General features: G+C 36.5%; 1 protein-coding gene across 1 annotated transcript in view; it reads left to right on the top strand.

The window, feature by feature from the left end:
- Nucleotides 1-27952, top strand: part of LOC150078990 (patj homolog) — a 946782-nt gene that overhangs the window by 694275 nt on the left and 224555 nt on the right. Inside the window, exon 17 of the mRNA XM_090382912.1 lies at nucleotides 24394-24504. Within this exon, the coding sequence (XP_090239038.1) occupies nucleotides 24394-24504 (111 nt within the window). The remainder of the gene's footprint in view (nucleotides 1-24393; nucleotides 24505-27952) is intronic.

The raw sequence follows: 27952 nt of genomic DNA on the forward strand, positions 1-27952 counted from the left end.
TTTGCAGGGTTCTCCCTCTGTCATGGCTTTGATCTCTCCAGTGGTCTTTAGCTGGAATTTTGGTCCAACTGGTGTCCTTGATGCAATCCATGGGTCTTGCATTCATCTAGGCCAAATTGCATTCTGATGTCAGTGCTGAACTTTTTGATGATTCTTGGCTGCACCATAGAGTTTGATGTCATCCATGTTCGTCAGGTGAGAGAGGGCAGGTTCTTCCCTTCTTTTAGGGTATATCCGTACTTTCTGTTATTGAGCATGGTGGACAGTGGGTTGAGTGCTAGACAGAACCATAATGGGCTCGGGGCATCTCCCTGGAAGATACCTCTTCTGATGGGGATTAGTCTGGTCGTGATGTTTTCGATCTTGATGGTGGTCCTCCATTTTACCATCGTTGCTTCTAGGTGGTGTCAGTGTTGGGTTTACCTTGTACATCTTCAGTGTCTCTGTCAGCCAGCTATGGGGCATTGAGTTGAAGACCTGGCAGTAGTTGATGTAAGCTGTGTGCAAGTTGCAGTGCTTCGTGTAGGTTTGCTCCATAGACGCAGTGTCAGAGATCAGTTGTGCTTTTCATCCTTTTGTCATCTTCTTGCATCCCTTCTGCTGCTTGGCCGTGATGTTCTGACTCTCCAGGTGGTCTGATATCTTTGTTATGCCGCTGCTCAGGATCTTGTACGTTGTTGGGAGACAGGTGATTGGTTTGTAATCCGGCATGTGTGTGGCATCTTTGTCCTTCGTTTCAGGTAGGCAATTCCTTTAGTTAGAGGCTTTTGGATTGTGTCAAGGTGCCTTATTATTTGGGGGAACCATTCCACTGTGTGTGTGCAGCTGAACTACTTGTACCATTAGTTGTGGATGTTATCCATTCCTGAGGTTCACCAGTTGTCGAATTTCCTGATCGACTGTTGTACTTCTCCCATTCTAGATCTATCCATGGGACATCACCATTATGGTTAATTTCACTGCCCCACACATTGCCGCAGAACTCCTTGAGTGCCTTCTGTTTGGGGGAGGGGTCTTTCTTGTAGATGGCTCTCTGATTTAGCATTGGCATATGATGCAATTAAGCAAGCTTATACAGCATCAGCCAAAAAAAAAAAAAAGAACCTTTCCCATTTCACCCATCCAATTGCTCCAAATGTTTGTCTAGATCTACCTTGAATTTATTTAAGTTGTCAACTTTTACAGTGACAGATGGAAGTTTGTTCCAGCAATGTGCTGGCTAAAGGCAAATTTCTGCACATCTATACTACAACTGTCTTTCCTCAATTAGAATTTATGTCCCCTCAGCTGATTAATCTGGGCAAAAGGAAGAGTCCCATCAGCATTTAGCTTGTTGATTTGATTTGTGGCCACAAAATACGTGAGAGGACAGGATAGTCATCCTAATTCTGTTAATGCAATAATTGTTTTATAATTTAATTAATTATTATTAAATTAATTTGTAATATTAATATTTTAACAATTATAATTTCAATTTTCTTTGTTTAATTTATAAATTAAATAAATTTAAAGTTATATTTATTTAATGATTATTGTTATTTAATTGTTCTCTGGAAATGCAGAATGGTATTTTCCATATTGTTTATGTTGAAGCCATTTGGTCTGAAGATATAAGGTGGGGGGGAGGAATATTATAATAAACTAAAAACTAAGTTATTATTATTCTAAAAACTAATCATCATTGTATCATTGTTAGTTTTGTTGCTGTACAATGAAGAACAAATTTCACTGTCTGACTTGATTATGGAACCCAAATATTTAAAACTTATTTTAGAGTTATTTTTACCCTTAACTAGGTGTACTAGCAGGTTTTTTTTTTTTTTTTTTTGAAGATTACATATGCCCTTAGAAAAAGTTACTACCATTTATAATCTTTAAAATTCAGCAGGAAATAATTTAAATTTGATTTCTTTTTGATGCCATGTTTAGTTTAATCTGTTATGAATGAAACTGTGAAAAATCCAGTTTTTATAGTTAAAAAGTTAGGTAATGTTCACAGTGTTGTTACATTACAGGTGTACTTCATTTTTTTTCTCTTAAATTAAATGAATTTTTTCTTTTTCTCTGATCAGAAGTGAAAATTAAATATACAGTAGTTACCTTCTTATAACTACTAAGGTTAAAGCTACTTAAATTACTAAGATTATAACTTTATAGTGCACTTAATAAAACTCAATTAAATTAAATTAAATTAATTTTTTTTTTTTTCTGTGATCAGTACAAGTAAAAATTCAGTGTACAGTAGTTATCTCCTTATAATTACTAAGGTTAAATCTCCTTGAATGTATAAGATATTGTCTATATAGAACACTTAATAAAATTCAATACTTTTATATTCTGTAAACTTAACTATTCAGTTTAACTACAGCTGTATAACATTTATTGCTTTCCTTCTGTATACTTTTTTAAAGTGTTTTCTTTCCATATAATATGTATATCTTCACAAGTAACACCACATTCAAAAGTCTTACATAACAATACATGCAAAACATGCACAACAGGGCCATTTCAAGATATGGGCGAGATTGATTAAAGGCTAACAATAACTGCTTATTTATTTTTTCTGTACAGAGTGTATGGAAAAAAAAGAAGTGATAATTACTGGATTTCTATTTGTCTGCTTTAATGAAATTTGGAATGCCTCAATAAGTATTTTTTAAAGGTGCAAATGTGAAATTGTTTAACCACGAAAGTCAAATTGTTGCTGTGTTTGGAAGGATAGAGAGATGGATGGGCAGACGTGAAGAGGGTTGGCACATATATATATGCAAATGTGTCTGAAATATATATATATATATAACCATACAAATAAATTAGAATAAGGATTAAAATAAAAAACTAAAAAAATAAATTTTAAAAATATATTGCCAGCAGTATGGCAAGACAAGAGTGAAAAGTCAAAATTAAACCTAAATTAAATCAAACCAAGCAGGGAGGGAAGGGAGGGGGTAACAAGAATAAAAATATTGCAGCAGAAAATCTAAAATAATTTAGAAAAACTAAATGTACGAATAATAATTCATTGAGTTTTAAAAGCCAATTAAATAGAAATTTAATGGTGCTCCCTCTGACAGGCACCAGGTCCAAATTTATGTGAAATATCACCAACAGAGATGTAAACCACTACAATAAAACAAAACAAAAATAAACCAAAAAAAAAAAAAAAAAAAAAATATATATATATATATCTTTTTTTTTTTTTTATGATTTTTTTAAAAAGCCCACTCGGCATTGCTTTACACAGTTTTTTTTTAATTTTTTATTTATTTATTTTTTGTTTTTACCATCTTCATTGTTTGGGCGAGTAAATTGAAACACCTGACTGTTTCAAACATTTGGATGTGAGCCAAACTCTTCCATAACAGAAAGAAAATTTAACAATTAGAGGTGCTGCTGTAAAATGTAAATTGAATGTGTAAGAGATGCTAGAATTTTAGATTCTTGTTTTTTCAAATGGGCATATAATTATTGAGAATTGATTTAACGTGATCCTGCCCATTTTTCCTATTTGCATGATAAGTACCAGAAATTTCTGAAATTTTCAATGGAAAAAGCAAAGAAAACTTTTGTTGAAAGTTATTGAAAGTCTTAGATATGTGGACCAAGTAGACAGAGCACAATATTTACTGAAATCATAGAGGCTCCTGAAGACATCGGGCTTCCAGTTCCACTGAATGCCATCTCACAGATGCAAATTTTATACTTTTTTTATTTTTTTTTATTCGTAAATAAAATCAAATTCTCTAATATACCTTTTCCCACCAATATTCTCTAAATGATTGTATGGTATTTTCTGTTTTTGAATACCATGAATTATAAGAAACAGGCACCAGACAAGTTGTGGTGTGTGTATTTCATGTAGTCAACTCCAACTCTCATGTGGTATTTGTGAGATGCTGTTGAGAGCTGTCTAATCTTGTCATAGAGATTTGATTTTCCTGGCTTATAGAAAAGAAATGTAAACATCTGTGTTTCAGTTCATGGGATTAATGACCTTAAATTCTAAGAAATACAGTAAAAAACATTATTATTATTATTGGTATCTCATTTATTTTTGTTTTAATATTTTTTAACCGAGTTTAGCAAATTATAATTAACAGAAGACTGATTTAAATTAAGTAAAAAAGCTAAAAATTTATTTTTTATAAAATTGAAAACAAAAAAGGTCCCTCACAAATGCTACAGGAATGTAGTTGTTCTGTAATTGTTAAAAGAGGATTAATAAGGAAAGATTAAATTCTAATTGTGTCAATTTATTGCTTGGAGTTAACTGTTCTTTACAGCCATGGTTTAGTTAAATTACTGTGCTATTCTTTTTGCACATCATCAAAGTTCACACTATGTTATCCCTTCCCCATTTCCTTAGATAACTGTTTTGTTATGTATTGCTATTTTTGTAGTGAGAGAATAGGCACACCATTTGGGCTTACTTGACTTTCTGTACCAGAACATGATCTAGCCAAGGAGGATGTCTTTTGTGTGCTAGGTGCAGAGAATGTCAAGAAATTAGGTGCCATCTCAGCTTTCTGATGGCTGCTTATGAGAGTTTGTAGAGTCGGGTAGATGCCCTTGAAGATATTAAAATTGGGGACCCATCAAGCTCTCAGCTGCCCAACTCAGCACCAGAACTCACTCTTGTGAATCAGGCAACACAGCGGCAATCTCCAAAGCCGAATGCGCTGATCCCACAGGAGGTAGTTATTGTCGGTGACTCTATTGTCAGGGAGACTGGTAATACTGGTAATATACTGTGTAAAAAGGATAGGTGGAATAGGACCAGGGTGTGTCTGCCAGGAGAAAAAGTTGATGACGTTGTAGAGCAGATATCTTTTAAGGGCACAAAGGGTCATATAGTTGTACACATTGGTACTAATGACATTAAGAGTAGGAGATCTGCAGACTTACTTAACAAGTACAGGTCAATGTTGAAAAAAGTTATGAGTTAGGGTTAAATTTGAAAGTGTGCAATTCTGCCAAGATATGATACGAGGGAAGGGAGTACAGTATATGACGAGAACTTTGTCAAATAATTTGGCCCTGGAGAGATTGTGCAAGGCCCATGGGGTAGAATTTTTCTCAGTGTGATCTGTGCTTGTTAACAGGAGAGACTACTTCTACAGGGATGGGATACACCTAAATAGAAGGGGTGCAAGAATATTTTCTGATTCTATCGAGGAAGTGTTAGAGGGATCAAAAAACTGCTAGTTGGGGGAATTCACAGACTAAAAGATTACCAGTAGCCGCAGGCAGAGGTGAAAGTGATTCTTGCACTGCTTCTATTAGAATGTAGGGCACGGTGCTGAGGTTTTCAGAGAATGGTGGAGGTCATCATGGAAAAAATAAATACATGGAGTGTGTTAGGGTAACTAAGATTAAAAATAGGTGAATGTATACTTGCATGTACACCAATGCTAGGAGTATAGTAAATAAATTTGATGAACTTGAAGTGCTGGTCAAGACATCAAAGACAGATGTTGTTCGGATATCAGAGATGTGTGTCACACAGATATAAGTAGTGCAGAATTGAAATTTGGGGAATACAATGTGTACAGCAGCTTTTACCAAAGCTGCTGTACACATTGTATTCAGCAACGTTTTACCAAACGTTTTTAGTCATGGAACGCTTTTCATCTCACAAAATATTCACAGAACACTTACGAAACACAATTTTAGCGGGAGCCAAAGAACTATTTGTTAATATTTTATTACATATGATGCACTGTGCATCAGGAGCATCTTTATTTCCAAACATTCAAAGCCAAAATTCAAATAACTGTCATTATACTTTTGTTTTGGTCTTTTATTAGTTGTTTCCTGTTTTTTCACTTCGGATTTTTGGGAAATGAAAGGGTGCAATTGTTCGTCCTCACTTTGAAGGGGACAATATTGTGTTGGTTTTCATCGACCACAGTTCCACTACTAGAAGTACTTTGCTTCTCATTTTAAAGTTCCTTTTTTCAACCGCAAATCCATGGTCACATATTTTAATAATAATATTTCGAAATACTAATACTTATCAAAAGAAATTTATAAAAGGAGTGAGTTTAGTTATGATATCGGTTTGCTTCCTCCTCTTCTTCAAAACGTGTACTCCAGGCTAAATCGCATATGATTGCCATATTAGATCAATATATTGCTACTTTTTCATCAATGTCATTACCTCTATGCATACTTCTTTATGCAAAAGTCCCCCAAAATAAAGTGTTCCATGGGCTATTTCATTATTAGTCTATGCCAGTATATTAATAATCAGAAAAAAAAAATGTTAAAAGTTATAATGATACAAAAGTGCTGTACACTACAAATATGCAAAATTTATTTATTTTATTTTATTTCTTTAATTATTAATTACAATTTTTTACAGAACACTTGTTCACATCTCATGGAACACAGTTTGGGAAATGCTGGTGTACAGGAAGGGAGGAGGGATTATGCTGTTAAGAATAACATGAAATCTAAGGAAGTGCATCCCATTGACATAGATGGACAATGTGTTGTTGAGTCAGTTTGGTGTGATATAAGCACTGGGGAAGCAAAAATTAGAGTAGGAGTATGTTATAGGCATAATGACTCTAATGATAGAGTACAACAAACAGTTGTACAGAGAAATAGAACAGGCCAGTAAATCAAGTTGTGTTGTAATGGGGAATTTTAACTTCCCAGATATTGACTGGAACTTGTGGATTGGTCACTCGCACATTAGCAAGACTTTTGTGGGTTTATTGGATGATTGTTTTCTTCAGCAGCATATACGAGAGACAACCAGAGGGAATAATACTCTTGATCTGGTTATCAGCAGTGATTTTTCGTCCATTAAGAATTTGCAGATAAAGGAACCACTAGGTGGCAGTGATCATAGTGTACTTATGTGGGATATACTTAAAGATATAATTACCATCAGGGATAAAGGGAAGGGTTTTTGTTTCCATAAAGGTAACTACAGTGGTCTCAGACAGTTTTTAAATTCTCTACAGTGGGACTGACTGATGATGTTATCAACAGCAAATTCTAAGTGGGAAGCATTCAAGGAACTAATTGTGGAAGCTACTAGGCTTGCAGTAGCACACGCTCTTTGAGTAGACCGGGGTTCAAGCCCCTGATTGCTGAATATGGTTGATCTGCCAACCCGCATTGGACCAGCGTGGCAGATTATGGTCCATTTCCCTCAGCATGAATTGTTGAGGAGGCTTCCATCCTGCAGGGGGTTGATAATGGCTGCACTTTACTTTTTTTACTAGGCTTTTCATAACCGATTAGGAAATATTGTTAAACGTTTAGGCATAAATGGATGTCAGATGAACTAATGAGACTCGTGGAAGAGAAGAAAAATGCATGGGATGCATATAAATTATCAGGTGACACAGAAACATATGGCAGATATGAGCTAGTCTGTAATCAAGTCACAAAGGAGATTAGGCAAGCGAAGGCAGATTATGAGAAATGTTTGGCAACGGATGCTAAGATAAACAGCAAGAACTTCTTTACTTATATAAACTCTAGAAGTAAGAAGAGTAAACTCTAGTATGGCTTTTTGTATTACCTGGGTACCTGCCCGCCCACTGATGACGAAGCCAAACAGCTTCGAAACAATCGTCTGGGTGGTGGTACTGCTGAAAATAAATAACAGTAGTCTTCTCTACTAGAGAAGCGTTATTTATTTGAAGTAATTCAATAGTAGCTATCTTGTTGTGAAGGCAACCACATTATGAGATACAGTTAAAACGATGCCTTCTACATTTTAATTGTATCGTAGCTTCAATCGTAGCTCAAATCTATGGGTTAACTATGGTGTATTTACACCAACATTATATAGTTAATTATCAAAACCCATAAGGATTATGCCTAGTGCATTTAATTTTCCAAACTCTAGAAGGAAGGGAATGAATCAGATTGGTCCAATTGATATCGATGATCCTGCTTAGGTAGCTGATAAGCTGAATGATTATTTTGCATCTACATTCTCACATGAGGAGTTATTAAGGAAGGAAAATGCTGGAAGTTTGTAACGGGGTGCTCAATGATTTTGTAATAACTGAGAGCAAAGTGGAGGAGAAATTGTTGAAGTTAAACATAAGGAATGCACCTGGGGTGGTGCATTTCTTATGTTTCTTAATCTATCCAGTTATATTAAAGGAGGCGGCAAAGGAAGTAAGCAAACCCATATCCATAACTATGAGAGCATTCTTGGACTCAAGGGAAGTCCCAATAGATTGGAGATGTACAAATGTATCCCCAGTTCACAAAGAGGGGGGGGTCAAAGCATGATGCGAGTAATTACAGACCAGTTAGTTGAACTTCCGTTCCAGGGAAGATAATGGAGTCACTGGTTAAAGATGCATTGCTGGATCATCTAGACAAGATTGAATTAATAATTCAGGTACAGCATGAGTTTGTTAAGGGAAAGTCTTCTCTAACAAGTTTGATTGGATACTATGATGTGGTCATAAAGGAACTGGATGCAAAGAAAAGTTTTGATATCATATATTTGGATTTTAGGAAAGCTTTTGACACTGCACATGGAAGACTACTGTACAAATTGGTGCCATATGGTATTTAGGGTAAGTTGCCACAATGGATAAAAGGGTGGTTGAGTGGGAGAAGACAGAGAGTGGTACTCAGTGGACACTGCTTTTCGTGGACTAATATTATTATTGGAGTTCTCCAGGTTTTGGTGTTGGGCCCATGGTTGTTTTGTATATTTATCATTGATATTGATGAAGGTATATCAGGCTTAATATCGAAGTTTGCAGATGATACAAAGGTTAAGCCTTTGTATCATCTTAAGCCTTCCTCTAACCAAGAAAGGCTTAAGTTCTTCAAATTGCAGCGTCTGGAGAATAGGCACATGCAAGGTGTCTTATTGAGGTGTATAAGGCCTTGAATGGGTTGAGCACACTGAATTTTGATGAAATTCTTCTGCTTGCTCAGATTACGACCCTGAGGGAGCATACCTTTAAATTGAAGAAAGACAGGTGTAGAATAGATGTGCAGAGATTTGCCTTTAGCCAGCGGGTGGTTAGTTGCTGGAACAAACTTCCATCTGTCGTTGTGGAAGTTGATAGCTTAAATAAATTTAGGGAGGAACTGTACAAACTTTTAAAGGGAATGGATGTGTGAATTTTTTTTTTTTTTTTTTTTTTTGGCTGATGCTACATAAGCTCATACACTTTCTTTCTTGCATCACATGCCTCCTTTACTACTACTACTGTTACAACTGCATGTATTTTAGCAAAGAATTTGTCTCGGTCCCATCTCTCAAGACAGTTACTGTTTAAGCTGGAGCAAGCGGGCATTGCAGAGAAGGAAGCAGATTGTTGTTATTAATTGAAACTCCTTAAGGTGGTCTAATGTTAGGGGAGTGGTTTCCCAAGGAGGTTTGTGCACCAGTGCTGGTTTGGATTTTCATAAATGACCTTAACGGAGGGATATAGGGGATGATGCCAAAGTTTGCAGATGATGTGAAGATATGGAGAGTTTTTAATAATCTGTGCCTATCAGTACCCCCTTCAGAATGACTTGGATAGGCATAAGGATGGTCAGAAAAATGGCAGCTATGTTTTTATACAACAAAATGCAAGTTAATGGGGTTGTTAGCAAAATGAACTTGGAGAGCAGCAACTCAAAAATAACTTATATAGTAACGTGGATCCCCCACCCACATGGGATTAGCATTTACATAGGCTATTAAGAGTTAATAAATATACAAATAGAGACACATTTTCTTGCTTTTAAAATAATGCTTGGATTAAATAAATTTGAGTCTGAAGCATTAGTCATCAGATGCTGACATTACAGATATAACAGGAACATGGTGTTATTCTGATATCAGGGATACAGAATTCAAGTATCTTGATTATAATTAGGCTTAGGTTCTGCACATTGCAGCGTCTGGAGACTAGGCAATTGCGAGGTGATCTAATTGAGTTAGGTGTATAAGGCTTTGAATGATTTGAGCAAGCTGAATGCTGATAGGATTCTTGCTCAGATTACTCATCTGAGTGGACATAAATTCAAATTGAGGAAAGACAATTGTAGAATAGATGTGGAAATTTGTCTTTAGCCAGCGGATGGTTGATAGTAGGAACAAACTTCCATCTGCCATAGTGGAGGTCGACAAATTAAATAAGTTCAATGCAGAACTAGACAAGCATTTGGAGTTAATGGATGGGTGAAATTGGAAGGTGTTTTATTTTATTTTATTTTATTTTGGCTGATGCTATTATAAGCTTGCTTTCTTGGATCATATGCCTCTGCTAATACTGATAATGTGTTCACAAAGGATAGACATGATGGGATTGGAGGTGAGAGTAATGCTTTAAGAAATCCATAAGACTAAAACAGTTCAACAAGCAGGTACTAGTTGCCTGAGTAATATTAAGCGCATCTGGTGTGATATAAACACTGGAAAAACCAGTGAGAATTGGAGTTTATTATATACCAAATGATATATTGAGTATAACGAACAACTCTACATACAATTAGAGTGGGCCAGCAATTTGAATGGGTTATCTTAGGAGTTGGAGATTTTAACTTTCCAAATAGGATTTGGAACTTGTGGGTTGGCAGCTCTCACAGTAACAAAACATTTCTTGATTTTCTGGATGATTGCTTTCTATGCTGACATATTAGAGAGACAACAATGGAAAGCAATATTCTTGATCCTGCCAGTAGTCATATGCTTGTCTCAAAGATTAAGCCATGCATGTCTAAGTACATGCCTAAGGAAGGTGAACCGCGAATGGCTCATTAAATAAGTTATGATTCCTTAGATTGTACCTGATTGGTCTTGGTCTAATGAAAGCGCTCGTCCCCGAAGGTCGGAGCTCTGCTGCGTATATTAGCTCTAGAATTACCACAGTTATCCAAGTAAAAAGGAAGCCAGAAGAACGATTCAAAGCACATGTTGGCTTCATTCTTCCCAGAGTAGGCCGGCCGCTAGTTAGTACACCGGACTGAACCTATTGGTAACTCTCTAGTAGGCTTCCCTTGCTTCTACAGGGGTGGGATACACTTAAATAGAAAGGGTGTAAGAATATTTGCTGATGCTATCGAAGCAGTGTTAGGTGGGTAGGAAAACTGCTAGCTTGGGGGGGTCCCCAAGCTAGCAGTTTTCCTATAAGGACTAATAGATTAAGAGTAACCACTGGCAGAGGTGAAAGTGATTCTTGCACTGCTTCTATTGGAATGAGCAGAAGCGTGGAAAACAAGATGCAGGATATTTCAGAGACTGCTGGGAGTCATTGCGGTACAAGTAAACACATGGGTTGTGTTAGGGTAGTTAAGAATAGGAACAGGTGGATGTATACTTGCGTGTACACCAATGCTAGGAGTTTGGTAAATAAATTTGATGAATTTGAGGTATTGCTCAAAGTATCAAAGGCGGATATTGTTGGGATATTAGAGATGTGGTGTCACACAGATATAAGGAATGCAGAAATGGAATTTGGGGAGTACAACATCTACAGAAAGGATAGACATTGTAGGAAGAGAGGAGGGGTTATGCTATTAGTTAAGAAACACAAAATCTGAGGAAGTGTAGCCAGTTGACATTGCTGGACAGTGCAGTGTCGAGTCAGTTTGGTGGGACATAAGCATTGGGAGATCAAAATTGAGAGTAGGAGTGTGCTATAGGCCTAATGACTCTGATGAGTATAATAAGAAACTGTACAGGGAAATAGAGTGGGCCAATAAATCAGAGAGTCTTATAATGGGGGGTTTTAATTTCCCAGATATTGACTGGAATTTGTGGGTTGGTCACACACACACTAGCAAGGCTTTTGTGGATTTATTGGATGATTGTTTTCTACATCAGCATGTTCGGGAGGCAACTAGAGGGAGTATAATGCCCTTGATCTGATTATCAGTAGTGGTTCTTCATGCATCAAGAATCTGCAGATAAAGGAACCACTAGGTGGCAGTGATCACAGTGTTCTGAAGAGGGATTTACTCAAAGAGGTAACTACCATCAAGGGTAAAGGGAATGGTTTTTGCTTTTGTAAAGGTGACTACGTTGGTCTCAGACAGTATTTAAATTTTATACGGTGGGATCAACTGATGATGTTACCAACAGCAAATTCAAAATGGGAAGCATTCAAAGAACTTTTCTTGGAAACTACTAGGCTTTACATACCAACTAAGAAATATTATTCAAGGTTTAGGCCTCAATGGATGTCAGATGAACACATGGCAGAGAAGAAAAATGCATGGGATACATATAAATTAACATGTGACACAGAAGCTTATGATAGATATAAGTTGATCTGTAACCAAGTCACAAAGGAGGTTAGGCAGGAAAAGGCAGATTATGAGAAATCTTTACTTATGTAAATTCTAGAAGGAAGGGGATGAATCAGATTGGTCCACATGATATCGATGGTTCAACTGATGATGATCCTGCTCAGGTAGCTAACAAACTGAATGAATATTTTGCATTGACATTCACACATGAGGAGTAATTCAGCGAGGGGAATGCCAGAAGTGTATTCAACTCTGGCAGTAAGCTAGATAATCTTGTAATAACTGAGAGTAAAGTGGAGGAGAAATTGTTGAAGATAAACACAAGAAAGGCACCTGGGGTGGATGGGATCTATCCAGTTATATTAAAGGAGGCAACAAAGGAAGTAAGTAAACCCTTAGCCATAATTATGAGAGCTTCCTTGGACTCATGGGAGGTATCCATAGACTGAAGATGTGCAAATGTTTGTTATTTGGTTTTTAGGAGCATTAGCAACTAAGGCCATATTGCTCCGGGATATGCGGTGGTCATTCCCTGAATGACCTTTCCACATCCTCCGTATTTGGTGGTGACGGGCCCGAACCCCGGTCTAATCAAGAAGCGTGTGCTATGCACTGCTGCTCCTTCCCACCTGGCTACGGAGGCGCCCTGTGCAAATGTGACCCCAATTCACAAATGAGGATCAAAGGATGACACAAGTAATTATAGACCTGTGAGTTTAACTTCTGTTCCAGGAAAATTAATGGAGGCACTGCAGGATCAGCTAGACAAGACTTCAGTTATAGCTTGGACACAGCATGGTTTTGTTAAGGGGAAGTCTTGCCTGACCAATTTGATTTGATACTATGATGCAGTCACTAAAGAGCTGGATGCAGGGAATAACTTTGATATAATATATACTTGGATCTTAGATAGGCTTTTGATACTGTTGCACATGGAAGACTGCTGCACAAATTGGAGCAGTGTGGCATTGTAGGCAAATTGCTGCTATGGATAAAGGGGTGGTTGAGGGGGAGAAGACAGAGTGGTAATCAATGGACACTGATCATCATGGACTAATGTTATTAGTGGAGTCCCTCAGGGTTCAGTGTTGGGTCCATTATTGTTTTCTGTATTTATAAATAATATTGACAATGGTATATCAAGCTTAATGTCCAAGTTTGCTGACGATACAAATATTGGCAGGGATGTTAAGGACACTACTGATGCTATGCTGCTGCAACAGGATCTGGAAAGGTTGAGCAGATGGGCTGAGAGGTGGCAAATGAAGTTTAACATTGACAAATGTAAAGTACTACATATGGGAAACTGCAACCCCAGAGCAACGTATCAACTCTGTGGTACTACACCGACAGTAGTAGAGAATGAAAGAGACTTGGGGGTGGTTGTGCAGGCAGATATGAAGTTCTCTGAGCAGTGCAGACGGGCTGCAAGAGTAGCTCATGGTGTCTTGTCAATGATATACAGGACTTTTTCTAGCAGGGATAAAGTGGTGATTATTCCCTTGTATAAAGGCAATAGTCAGGCCACACCTTGAGTACTGTATACAGGTCTGGAGGCCTCATTTCAAGAAGGATGTAGAGCTGCTGGAACGAGTACAGAGAAGGGGAACAAGATTAGTTAATGGAACAAAGAGTTGCTCTTACGAAGAAAGGCTTAAGGTTTGCAAATTACAGTGTCTGGAGACTAGGCCGGGGGCTGAAATCTGGTGAGTATGGGCTTGGCACATCCAGGGTCCTGAGCTGGATATCATCATTCTTTTCTTTCTTGGTGATTCCCTTCTACTTTTGACTCTCTCTCTCTCTCTCTCAGGGTAACTTCGGAATTTTTTTTTTTTCCCGGTGCAGTATAACCCTCAGGCTTCCTTGACCATATGGCTATTAATAATAATAATAGGCGCCGGCGAGGTGATCTGATAGAGGTGTATAAAGTCTTGAATGATTTGAGCATGCTCACTGCTGATGGGATTCTTCCTCTTCCTCAGAATAATCACCTGAGAGGGCATAAATTCAAATTGAGGAAAGACAGATGTAGGATAGATGTGCGGAAATTTGCCTTTAGCCAGTGGGTAGTTGGTTGGTGGAACAGACTTCCATCCCTTGTTGTGGAAATTGATAGCCTAAATAAATTTAAGGCTCAGCTGGACAAGTATTTCGAATGAACAGGGGCGCGAAGTGGAAGTTTTTTTTTTTTTTTTGACTGATGCTGCATAAGCTTGCTTTTTTGCATCATATGCCTCTACTAATGCTAATGCGGTTATCCGTAATGATTCTTTGTTTATTGAGATTCTTCAATTAAAGGAACCATTAGTTGGTAGTGATCGTAGTGAATTTATGTGGCATTTATTCAAAGAAATAACTACTGTCAGGGTTTTGTTTTCAAAAAGGTGATAATAATGGGTTCAGATGTTTTTTAAACTCTTCAGTGGGACCAGCTGATGTAAAATGGAATGCCAAATGGGAGTATTCAAAGAAGTAGAGAACATTAACTGCCTTATACCAGTCAAGAGATATTGTTCATGTTTTAGATCAAAATAGAAGGCAGACAAACTGATGATCTTTGGTGTAGAGAGAAATAATGCACATGATGATTATAAATTATCAGTGGGTACAGTCCTACAATATGTACAATGTAGTGTGATCAAATTACTTGGAGTTATGCAAGTTGAGTTAGATCAGAAGGCTTTGGCTAAGAGAGTAAAGATGAGCAGCAAGCAATTCTTTGCATAGTTAACAGTAGAAGAAAAGAGATGAATTGTATTGGTCCACTGGATATGAATGGTATAACTATTGGTGATCCTGCTCAGGTTACTGATAAACTGAATAAATATTTTCCATCTACATTCAGACATGAAGTTTTTAGAGCTGGGGTTAGCAGAAATCTGTCTAATGCTGATTAGTAGTTAAATGATTTTATAATGTAAAGTGGAAGAGAAATGGCTGCAGCAATTTCTCTTTCACTGAACATGAACAGAGCTCCTAGGGCTGATTGAATCTATCCAGTTATATTAAAAGAAACTGCAGAAGTGGTGGTTACATCTTTAGTGCTATCATATATTGTCAGAGGATGAAGAGTCCTCCAGTATATGCATGCATATATCATTGTATAGATTTTAGTGTGTTAATTTAATTAATTGGTATGAAAGCTAGTTTGTCAATGTTATTGTACGAAAGCCTATTCCATCAGGGTATGCCACTTCAAGAGGTTTTAGATAAATTCAGCCGGTGGCCTAGAAAATATAATTTGAGTTTTAACTATGATAAATGTAAGATTCTGCATTTGAGTGATAGTAATCTTGGAATAATATCCATTTGTGTGGTACCAAAGTCAAGGTATGAAAAAGATCTAGGAGTAAAAACTATGCCAACATGGCCAAAGAGGTGATTATCACATTTTATAAGGCAGTGCTTAGACCATATCTGGAATATTGCATACTGGATTTGAAACCTCATTTTAGAAAGGGCCTAGATTGTTTGGAAAGGGTAGGGGGGGGGGACAAAAGGCTATTTCTTACCAAGAAAGACTGGGGTTCTGTAAATTATTTGTAGAAATTTGGTATTTGCATGACAATTTAACTGAAATATATAAGGCTTTAAAAAAAGGCTAAGTAAAAAAAAATGCTGATGGTATCTTTACCTTTTCTCAGATGAAACACACAAGTGGGCATAAATTTAAATCAGAAAAAGATGGCTGTAGAATAGGTGTGGAAATTTACATTCAGCCAAAGAGTAAGCAGTTGCTTGAATGAACATCCACTGTTGTGGAGGTGTGTAGTTAGAATATATTGAAGGAACTAATAAACTATTCTAACACTTTATACACCATGATAAATATTTTAATAAATGAGCATCATGTTATGAACCTCTATGAGGTTTTTCTTTACAAACATAATGACTAAGAACAAGAATTACAAACTTGTATTTCTCAGACTACTTACCTCATGTTATATATAGCAGTTGTCTCTAATCCAGTGTCTAGCATTCTCACACACTATTGTCCTCTGTCCTCCCCCCCCCCCTATAATTCCCGTTTCCATTGTTCCCCTATATTTCTCTATATTTCTCAATGTATATGCTTTTGGAATTGTGCAAGGACACCAGGAATGTGAATGAATCATGTTCCTGCATAAATCACTATGGTGGCTTGCACCATAAAAGGGAATATCATACTGCAGTCATCATGCAGCAGTGAGGAAATTAAAACTCTTTCTGTACAAAGTGCATTTCACGAAACAACTTTTGTCACCAGACTGTGTAAACAAAGCCATTATTGTGGGTGGTTACTGTGGAAGAAATGGGTGTTCACCCTCAGATATTAGAATGGACTTTCTTCTCCAAAAAAAGTCCTGGTTTCATCTGACTTGGTATGTAAATTCTCAGAGTAATCATCTGTGATGTATATAGAAAATGCATTATACGAAACTTTGGAGTGTTGTGTGCAATGACTACAAGAGAATTGTTAGACCCATATTTTTCACAGGAACCATAACTTCTCATCAGTATAAATTGAAATAGTCCATGAATTCCTGGGACACCTCACAGAGGAAGATATTGTTAAAATATGGTTTCTGTGTGTGTGTGTGTGTGTGTGTGTGTGTGTGTGTGTGTGTGTGTGTGTGTGTGTGTGTGTGTGTGTGTGTGTGTTATTCCTCTTCTTTAGAGAATGCATAATTTCTAAATATGCCACCATGCTTTTCAGATTTGTCACTATTAGACTTCTTTTTGTGGGGGGCTATGTCAGAGACAGATCCTTCAACAATAATCGATGCACTCTGTAAGAATTTCTGAGCAGCATATCCAGCATATTTTGACATCACTCCCAATGAGCTGTATGTAGTTTTTTTGAATATTCTTCATCATGCTTGGTTATTAGCATTAGTATTAGTAAAGGCACATGATGGAAGAAAGCAAGCTTACATAGCATCAGCCAAAAAAAAAAAAAAAAAACACATATAATTTTACTCCTCCACTGGCTCTAAATGTTTGTCTAGTTCTGCCTTGAATCTATTTAAGCTATCAACTTCTACAGCAACAGATGGAAGTTTGTTCCAGCAATCAACCACACGCTGGTTAAAGGCAGACTTCCACACCTGTCATCCTACAATTGTCTTTCCTCAATTTGAAATTATTAGCATTAGCATTGGCAAGGGCACAAGATGTAACAAAGCAAGCTTATGTAGCATCAGCCAAAAAACACACACACAAACACACACACACACCCTTCTCATTTCACCCATCCACTCACTCCAAATGTTTGTCTAGTTCTGCCTTTTATCTGTTTAAGCTATCAACTTCTACGACAGATGGAAGTTGGTTCTAGCAATCAACCACCCGCTGGCTAAAGGCAAACTTCCCTTCATCTATCCTATAACTCTTTCCTCAGTTTGAATTTATGCCCTCTCAGACAGTTATTCTGAGCAAGAGGAAGAATTCCATCAGCATTGAGCATGCTCAAACCATTCCAGGCTTTATACATCTCAATCAGATCACCGTGCAGGTGCCTAGTCTCCAGACAATAATTTGCAAAACTTAAGCCTTTCTTCATATGAGCAACCCTTTGTTCCATTCACTAATCTTGTTGCCCTTCTCTGTACTCATTCCAACAGCTCTACATCCTTCTTAAAATGAGGCCTCCAGACCTGTATATAATACTCAAGGTGTGGCCTGACCATTGCCTTATACAAGGGGATAATCACCTCCTTATCCCTGCTAGAAAAATTCCTGTATATCATTGACAAGACACCATAAGCTACTTTTGCAGACTGTCTGCAATGCTCAGAAAACTTCATATCTGCCTGCACAATTACCCCCAGGTCCTTTTCACTCTCTACCACTGCCAGTATCGTACCACAGAGTTGATACTTTCCTCTGGGGTTACTGCTTCCCATATGCAGTACTTTACATTTGTCAATGTTAAACTTAAGTTGCCACCTCTCAGCCCATCTGCTCAACTTATTTAGATCCGTTGCAGCAACGTACTGTCGTTAACAACCCTGCCCACCTTCATATCATCTGCAAACTTTGACATTAAGTTTTATATACCCTCATCAATATCATTAATAAATACACAAAACAACAATGGACCCAACACTGAACCCTGAGGGACTCTTCTAATACATTAGTCCATGAAGAAGTCCATGCAGTGCCGATTGATTACTACTCTCTGTTTTCTCACACTCAACCATCCCTTTATCCATAGCAGCAATTTGCCTCCAATGCCATTTTGCTCCAATTTCTGCAGCAGGCTTCCATGTGCAACAGTATCAAAGCCTTTCTAAGATCCAAATATATGATATCAAAGTTATTCCTTGCATCCAGTTCCTTTGTGACCTTCCATCATAGTATCCAATCAAATTGGTCAGACATGACTTCCCCTTAACAGAACCATGCTGTGTCCGAGCTATAACTGAAGTCTTGTCTAGATTATCCTGCAGTGCTTCTTTAACCAGTGCCTCCATTAATTTTCCTGGAACAGAAGATAAACTCACAGGTCTATAATTACTTGTGTTAGCCTTTGATCCTCCTTTGTGAATTGGGGTCACATTTGCACATCTCCAGTCCGTGGGGACTTCCCTTAAGTCCAAGGATGCTCTCATAATTATGGCCAAGGGTTTGCTTACTTCTTTTGCTGCCTCCTTTAATATAACTGGATAGATCCCATCCACCCCAGGTGCCTTTTGTACGTTTGTTCTCAACAATTTCTCCTCCACTTTGCTCTCAGTTATTACAAAATCATCTAGCTCACTGCCAGAGTTTAATTTATCTCTGTCATTCCTGAGTTATCCCTGAATAATTCCTCAAGTGTGAATGTAGATGCAAAATACTCATTTAGTTTGTTAGCTACCTGAGCAGGATCATCAACAGTTGAACCATCAATATCAAGTGGACCAATCTGATTCATCCCCTTCCTTCTAGAGTTTACATAAGTAAAGAACTCTTTGCTGTTTTTCTTTGCATCCCTTGCCAAAGATTTCTCGTAATCTGCCTTCACCTGCCTAACCTCCTTTGTAACTTGGTTACAGATCAACTTATATCTATCATAGGCTTCTGTGTCACGTGTTAATTTATATGTGTCCCATGCATTTTTCTTCTTTGCCACATGTCTCATTAGTTCATCTGACTTCCATTTAGGTCTTAACCTTGAACAATATTTTTTAGTTGGTATGAAAAGCCTAGTAGCTTTGAATGCTTCCCATTTTGAATTTGCTTTTGGCAACATCATCAGTTGGTCCCACCATATAGAATTGAAATACTGTTACAGACCTCCGTGGTCACTTTTACGAAAGCAAAAACCCTTCCCTTTACCCCTGATGGTAGTTACCTCTTTGACTAAATCCCACTTCAGCACACTGTGATCACTGCCACCTAGTGGTTCCTTTATCTGCAGATTCTTAATGCATGAAGAATCACTACTGATAATCAGATCAAGAGTATTACTCCCTCTAGTTGCCTCCTGAACATGCTACTGTAGAAAGCAATCATCCAATAAATCCACAAAAGCCTTGCTAGTGTGTGAGTTACCAACCCACAAATTCCAGTCAATATCTGGGAAATTAAAATCCCTCATTATAAAGACTCTGATTTACTGGCCCACTCTATTTTCCTGTTTATTATACTCATCAGAGTCATTAGGCCTATAACACACTTCTACTCTCAATTTTCAATTTATAAACACTTCTATAACACACTTCTACTCTCAATTTCTCAGTGCTTATGTCACACCAAACTGACTCAGCACTGCACTATCCAGCTATGTCGACTGGCTGTACTTTCTTGGATTTTATGTGTTTCTTAACTAATAGCATAACCCCTCTTCACTTTCTTTCCTGTCTATCCTTCCTTTACACATTGTACTTCCCAAATTCCATTTCTGCATTCCTTATATCTGTGAGACACCATGTCTCTGATATCTCAACAATATTTGCCTTTGATGTTTTGACCAACACCACAAATTCATCAAATTTATTTACCAAACTCTTAGTATTGGTGTATAGGCAAGTATACATCCACCTGTTCCTATTCTTAGTTACCCTAACACGGCCCATGTGTTTACTTGTACCGCAGTGACTCCTAGCAGTCTCTGAAATCCCCTGCACCTTGTTTTCCAGGCTGCTGCTCATTCCAATAGAAGCAGTGCAAGAATCACTTTCACCTCTGCCAGCGGCTACTGTTAATCTATTAGTCCGTGTATCACCCACAGGCTCTCTGTCTGTTATGTTGATTATTGATAGTAATTTTTATTGTTTTGTGAAAAATTGATTAATGTTAGAGAATAAAGAAAGTTAGATGCAAATCTCATGCTTGTAGCATTCTTTTACTCAAAGTTGTTGTCATTTTTACAAGTTCTTTAAATCGTCACCAACAAAGAAAAGTTATATTGGCACCAAAGTTTAAATTTATGTTAATCCCTGGAATGTTTTAGGATCAATTCTGATTCTCTAGCATTACTCTTCCCTGAAATTTGTGTATAGTTTCAGATATCAGGCATTGCTTAAAAAAGGAAAGTCCTCTCAACATGAAATTTTTAGCGTATGTTTCATTGATCTCTCACAAGGTATTAACATTTTCCATGTAATTCAAAAGGAGCCAGAGGCTTTTGTTGTGCCTAAGACAAAAACAGCCTGTGGTTGGACAACACAGAAAGGGGAATAAATTTAAATCGAGGAATGATAGTTGCAAGGTAGATGTGCAGAAATTTGCTTTCAGCTAATGGGTAGTTGATTATTGGAATAAACTTTCATCTGGTGTTTTGGAGGTGGGGTAGTTGGAATAAATTTAAGCAAGAGCTGGATAGACTGTTGGAAGTGATGGACAAGTAATATGGGAAGTTTTATAAGCTTGCTTTCTGCATCGTTTACCATCACTGGTATTATCCAGCAACCTTTCAGTTTTCTCAAGCTCTTTGAGCACAAATGTCCATGAAGGCAGCATATTCCAGTGATTAGCAGTTTGCTTACTAAAGGAAAACTTGAGCAAGTTCAATCTATAATTTGCGCCTCATACTGTTTGTATTTATACTGCCTACTACTAGTGTCATAAAATCATAAAAGGCTGCCATTTTCATTTCACCACCCCCACTGATCACTGTTGGCTACAAAACATATTTTTTTCGAAGGTAGCTAATTATCAAGCTATGTGGCTCATATATTTGAAGGCTCTCCTTATATGAGTATCCTTCCATCGATCTCATCAAGTGTATTGCTCATTCTTTTCACCTTTTCAAGAAATACTGACTTATTTATTTTATTTTTTTTGAGTTATGGTTTCTATATCTGGAGAGTATTTCAGTTAAGGTTTCACAATTTCCTTTTACAATTGCGCTAACATTTATCTGTATAAGAAGTTTGATAAATCATCAACAAGACACCATGGGTATTCCTTGCTGCCCATTGTACCTTGTAGATTTTCATGTCTGCTTTTATCATGATACCCCTGAATCCTTTTTATTATCTGTTTTTAATTCAACCCCTCCAGGTGTTTTAGTTATATTTGGTTTGCTGAGTGCAAAACATTGCATTTTGCTGCATTGAAATATAGCTGCTACTTGCTACTTAAAACCTATTTGAGTCATCGTGAAGGAACACCACTTGATGGTCATAATTAGGTTCTCTCCATTATATTCCATACCCAACTCGACCTGTTTAAATGAAAATATATTTCTGATGTTCAACATTAATTGAGAAGGAAAAGTGGAAACTGATACTAAATTTTAAGCATGTTTTGTTGATCTTTGGAGAAGGCTTAAGTCTGATTCCATAGCTAGATACACTGTTATAAATTTAAAACTGCAACTCAAATTATTCTCACAATTTTGAGACATATCTAGAATTTTCTCAGTGGACTATTGTGCCAAATTTTGTATTGACTAGTTAACCCATTTTTTCTGCTCCCCCCCCCCATTTCACTTCTTGAGTACACTACAGAAATTTTTAATTCTTGAAGAATGTTATTTGATAATTAAATGTTTTGGTAATTAGCATTAGTAGAAGCATATGGTGCAAGAAAGCCAGCTTATACAGCATCAGCCAAAAATGCCAAAAACAGTTTCACACATCGGTTCCCCTTAAACGTTTGTCCAGTTCCTATTTGAATTTATTTAAGCTATCAACTTCCACAACAACATTTGGAAGTTTGTTCCAACAGTAGTCAACTCGCTGGTAAAGGCAAATTTCTGCACATCTATTCTATAACTGTCTTTGCTCAATTTGAATTTATGCCCCCTCAGGTGTGTAATCTGAGCAAGAGGAATCCCACCAGCATTGAGTTTGCTCAAACCATTCAAGGCCTTATACACATCAGTCAGATCACCTCACAGGTGCCTAGTTTCCAGATGCTGCAATTTGCAGAACTTTTTGAGTCCTCAAGGTGTGGCTTGACCATTGCCTTATACAAAGAGATAATCGCATCTATATCCCTGCTAGCAAAATTCCTGTGTATCATTGACAAGCCCGCATGAGCTGCTCTGGCAACTTGTCTGCACTGCTCAGAAAACGTCATTTCTGACTGCACAATTAACCCGAGGTCTTTTTCATTTAGGCCTAAACCTTGAAGAGTATTTCTTAGTTGGTATGAAAAGCCTAGTATCTTCCAAGATTAATTCCTTGAATGCTACCCATTTAGAATTTGCTCTTGGTAACATCATTAGTAGGTCCCACTGAATAGAATTTAAAAACTGTCTTAGACCTCTGTAGTCACCTTTACGAAAACAAAAACCTTTCACTTTACCTCTGATGGTAGTTTCATCTTTAAATAAATCTCACATCAGTACATTATAATCATCAGAGGTTTAAGCTTATAGCACACTCTTACTCTCATTTTTGCTTTCCCAGTGCTTATATCACACCAAACTGGCTCACCATTGTACTGCCCATCCATGTCAACTCAATGCACTGACTTAGATATGTGTTTTCTTAACTAGCAGCATAACTTTCCTCTCTTCCTATCCTGTCTATCTTTTCTGTACACATTGTACTCCCCAAATTCCAATTCTGCATTCCTTCTATCTGTTTGACCCCCACATCTCTGATATCCGAACAATATCTGCACATGATGTCTTGATCATCACTTCAAATTCATAGATTTATTTACCATACTCTTAGCATTGGCATATGCAAGTATACATGCACATGTTCTTGCTCTTAGTTAGCCTAACACAACCCATGTATTTATTTGTTCCATGATGACTCCCAACAGTTCTTGAAATCCCCAGCACCTTGCTCTCCGGGCTACTGCTTATTCCAATAGAAGCAGTGCAAGAATCATTTTCACCTCTGCCTGTGGCTACTGTTTATCTATTAATCTGTGAATCTCCCCCCCCTACGCCTGCCCAAGCCAGCAGATTTCTTACCCACCTAACACTGTCTCAGTAGCATCAGCAAATATTCTTACACACCCTTTCTATTTAAGTGTATCCCATCCCTGTAGAATCACTCTCCTGTTAACAAGCATAGACCACACTGAGAAGAATTCTACCCCATGATCCTTGACAGAGTCACCAACAATAAGTAGCTATTGCGGGACTAGCGCATTCTGCCTTGAAGATTGCTGCTGTGTTGCCTGATGTCCAGTAGTGAACTCTGGTGTTGAGTTGGGTAGCTGAGAGATTGATGGGCTCCTATTTTAATTCCTTTGAGGACTTTAATTTCTTCAAATGTAACAATCCCCATGTTATTTAACTTATTTCTGTAGGATAATTGGCTGCAGTGCAAAGGGCAGAAGCCTTTAGCATCCCTTGCTTATTGAGTTAAATTTTTAGTTGGTTTGCACATGTTGCACTGGTGGAATGCCACTAATGAAATGGCTAGGTTTGAGGTATTATCTTTTTCATTCCAAGCTAAAGTTTGCTATTTAAAATATCCACAGAAGTCCTGAGGTTGAATTCATTTCACATCTGAGGATAGAGCTCATATATGATATTTTATAAAAAAAAACAAATTATCGAGTATATTTTTTGTGAGAATGTGATGTAACAAAAAATAAATTAAAGTGTAGTCATTATATACCACTTCCACAAAATCTATATATGGTAATATTTCCATTTAGAAATATAATGAATGAGAAAAATTAAATTGACTCTAATTTTAAACAGAAATAATAATAAAAAAAATTTTTATAGAAACACCTTTCCTCAAATACCTGAAGAAATTTTTTTTGTTGTAGGTTGTTCTAGATGAAGTACAAGTTTTCCAAGAGTTTCCGCTCAAAGCTTCATTGGATTTGCCATCACCCAGAGGTTTCTGTAGCCTAAATTTTGCCTTTGATTCAGACCAGGTAAGCTCATCTTCTCCTGACTCAGTCCTCATCTTCAGCCCACCACCACCACCAGAAGGGTTTTAAATGTTTTGTGTTTGAAAAAATCAGTTCTAATTTGTTATGTTTTGGAACATTAATGAATAATTTATTTGAGCATGAATCGTATAGGAGAACAACTTAACGCTATTTATTTGCTTTGTAAAAGCCTTTGGCTTTGTTATTACAGTCGTGATAATGCCTCTCTTTTTCCATATACAGTAAATGTTTGTTGAAACAGTGATTGTTAATTATGTACATATTTAGGATGTATAGAATATGTTATATTTCGTAACATTTTCCACCTCCTTACCACTCAAACTTGATTATCTGTTACAATTAACGTAACTACCTATCTTTGATTTCTGAAAAATGAGTTTTGTGATTACCTACATCCACAGAAATTCTCAACTTTTCTTAAGTTATGAGCTCAATAATAGTGAAAAAAAAGAAAAAAAAAAAAAAAAAACAAAGGGTGGGGTGTTTTGGATAGAAATTCTATTACAGACTTTTAATAAGTCAAAGTGTAAACTTTCTTATGGCTTGCAGTTATAATTATGAAACAAATTGTGATTTGAGATAATGAGACAAAGTGATAACTGTAAAACATGTATAGTCATGTTACAGTACATTCTGTTTTTAATTAGCCTCTTCTCAAGGCAAGGAACATTTAACATCAGTGTTTTAGTTGCAGAACAGTATCCTTGTACTAAGCCACTGTCTCTATTGAATAAATAAATGTGTTCTGGGTGAGTTATAAATGATATTATTTCTTCGTTTGTGTATGCATTTCTGAAGGTTCAAAAGTTTACAAAGAACTGATTAATCTTTTTTGAATAGTCATTAATTTTTTGGGAGGTTTTTGGGGGAGGCAGTCCCCTCCCCAGATGTTGAACAATATTCTAAAATTGATTTCTTTAGGATTTATAATATAGTATTCTTATATTGGTTAATTTAGGATTTATAATACAGTTTTTACCTCTTCCTGTGTGGTTGAAAGTGGACTCTACTGCAATTTATGACTTACTGGCACAATTTTATTTTTTCTGAATATGCTGAGAGAGCTTCTGTCTACTTTTTAATACATGTTAAAATTTGCATTGTCAGCAATAGAATATGTTTACTTGTGGTTACAATGGAGAAAAGTTCAGAAAAGATAATTACTCACAGTGATTCATTTTATGGTTTCCTTAAGTGATGCCATTATTTCATTTTAAAAATAGCCTGTCACGCAAGAAATTTCATATACAGTATGTTTCAGAGAAAGTTGTTCACTTATCTCTATAGTATAGCAATGGCCCTGTCTTGAGATAAGTGTGTCTTGAGAAGGTAACAATTGTGTTTGTGATGTCAATTTTACACCCCCCTTCCTCTTCATACCTTGGGTAATGGAACTTGATTTACTATTATACAGAGCCATTAATATGAACTTGATCCTGTTTTCATTAAAAATTGTATTTCTTACCATCAGATAGCAGTACAAGCACTGATATTTTTTTACAGTGTTAATAATATAGTTAACTGGTAGGAATTAAAATTATTGAGAAATGTTTGATATACAAAATATTGTTATGTTACAATAGTTTGTTTTAATATGGTTAATAAATTATATTAAATGGGGGGGAGGCTTTAGAAGTTTTCTGAATAACTGAAAGTAACACTTTTCCCACATTAATTTTTTTTTTTTTTTTTAGTACCTACTTGCAGCCACTTTTATAGGCCTCTGAAAGTTGTAAAAATTCCCTACCCAGTTTGGTTAGAAGTTGTATGAAATAATGTTAAAACTTATTGTGAGTCTGTATACTGTTATTGACCAGAAAAAAAAAAAAAAAAAAAAATCAGAAATGATTATAAATCAATGTACCAAAGTTATTTCAAATGTTTTTAGTTGCACATACCCATTAATAGATTAATATTTCAGAGGAAAATGCCAGGGGAAATAATAGAAAAGTTATTTTAATGTTGAGTGGCATATGAGAAGTTTATGTGCCATGAAAGTTAAGAGTTTAAGGTAATTTCTGGTAGTGACATCTCATCTTGTTGTGAAATATAAGTATTACTGAAGATAAGCATAGGGAAAGCAAATTATTTTTGGTGAGCAGTTAGACAAGAAAGCTTTAAGGTTGAAGATTGTTCATCTGGAGAGTAGCATGTCAGAAGTGTTAATAGATATTTGTAATTTTTTTTTTTTATGCCTTGCAGAATTTTGCAAGTGTAGTACCATAGAGTTGATATGTTACTCTGGGGTTACTGCTTCCCATATGTAGTACTTTACATTTGTCAATGTTAAACTTCATTTGCCACCTTTCAGTCCATCTGCTCAACTTTTCTAGATCCTGTTTTAGCAGCGTACTGTCATTAGTGTCCTTATCAACCCTGCCAACCTTCGTATCGTCTGCAAACTTGGACATTAAGCTTGATATACCATCATCAATATCATTTATAAATACAGAAAACAACAATTAGTAAAATAATAAGAGGAGTTTACCTCAATATAGTATGTAGAACACTTTCGTATGATACCCTCCAGAAATTAAACCGGAAAAAACGAAAAAATCGACAACTTACTGGTACATTAGAGTAAAATATAAATAATTAAATAATCAATTTAAGACAATTCAAATCAATTTAAAACAATTAAAAATCAAATTAACGCAATTAAAAGAATCTAACGAAAATATTCAAAATGATTTTCCTTTCCTACTTTGTGAATATTTTCATTAGATTCTTTTAATTGCATTAATTTGATTTTTAATTGTTTTAAATTGATTTGAATTGTGTTAAATTGATTATTTAATTATTTATATTTTACTCTAATGTACCGGCAAGTTGTCGATTTTTTCGTTTTTTCTGGTTTAATTTCTGGAGGGTATCATACTGAAGTGTTCTACATATTACATTGAGGTAAACTCCTCTTATTATTTTACTAATATTATTATCAACGTAGAACATATTGAGTATTATAGCTCTGATTCATACTATCTAGAAAACAACAATGGACCCAATGCTGAATCCTGAGGGACTCCACTAATAACATTACTCCACAATGAGCAGTGTCCATTGATTACCACTCTCTGTCTTCTCCCAAACAACCATCTCTTTATCCATAGCAGCAATTTCCCTCCAATGCCACACTGCTCCAATTTCTTCAGCAATCTTCCATGTGCAACAGTATCAAAAGCCTTTCTAAGATCCAAATATATTACATCAAAGTTATTCCTTGCATCCAGTTCCTTTGTGACCACATCGTAGTATCCAACGAAATTGGTCAGGCAAGACTTTCCCTTAACAAAAACATGCTGTGTCCGAGCTATAACTGAAGTCTTGTCTAGATGATCCTGCAGTCTTCTTTAACCAGTGTCTCCATTAATTTCCCTGGAACAGAAGTTAAACTAAGAGGTCTATAATTACTTGTTTCATCCTTTGATCC

The sequence above is a fragment of the Mastigoproctus giganteus genome, chromosome 10 (genome assembly GCF_048544385.1).
Source record: "Mastigoproctus giganteus isolate SK-2022 chromosome 10, ASM4854438v1, whole genome shotgun sequence".
Lineage (NCBI taxonomy): Eukaryota > Metazoa > Arthropoda > Arachnida > Uropygi > Thelyphonidae > Mastigoproctus > Mastigoproctus giganteus.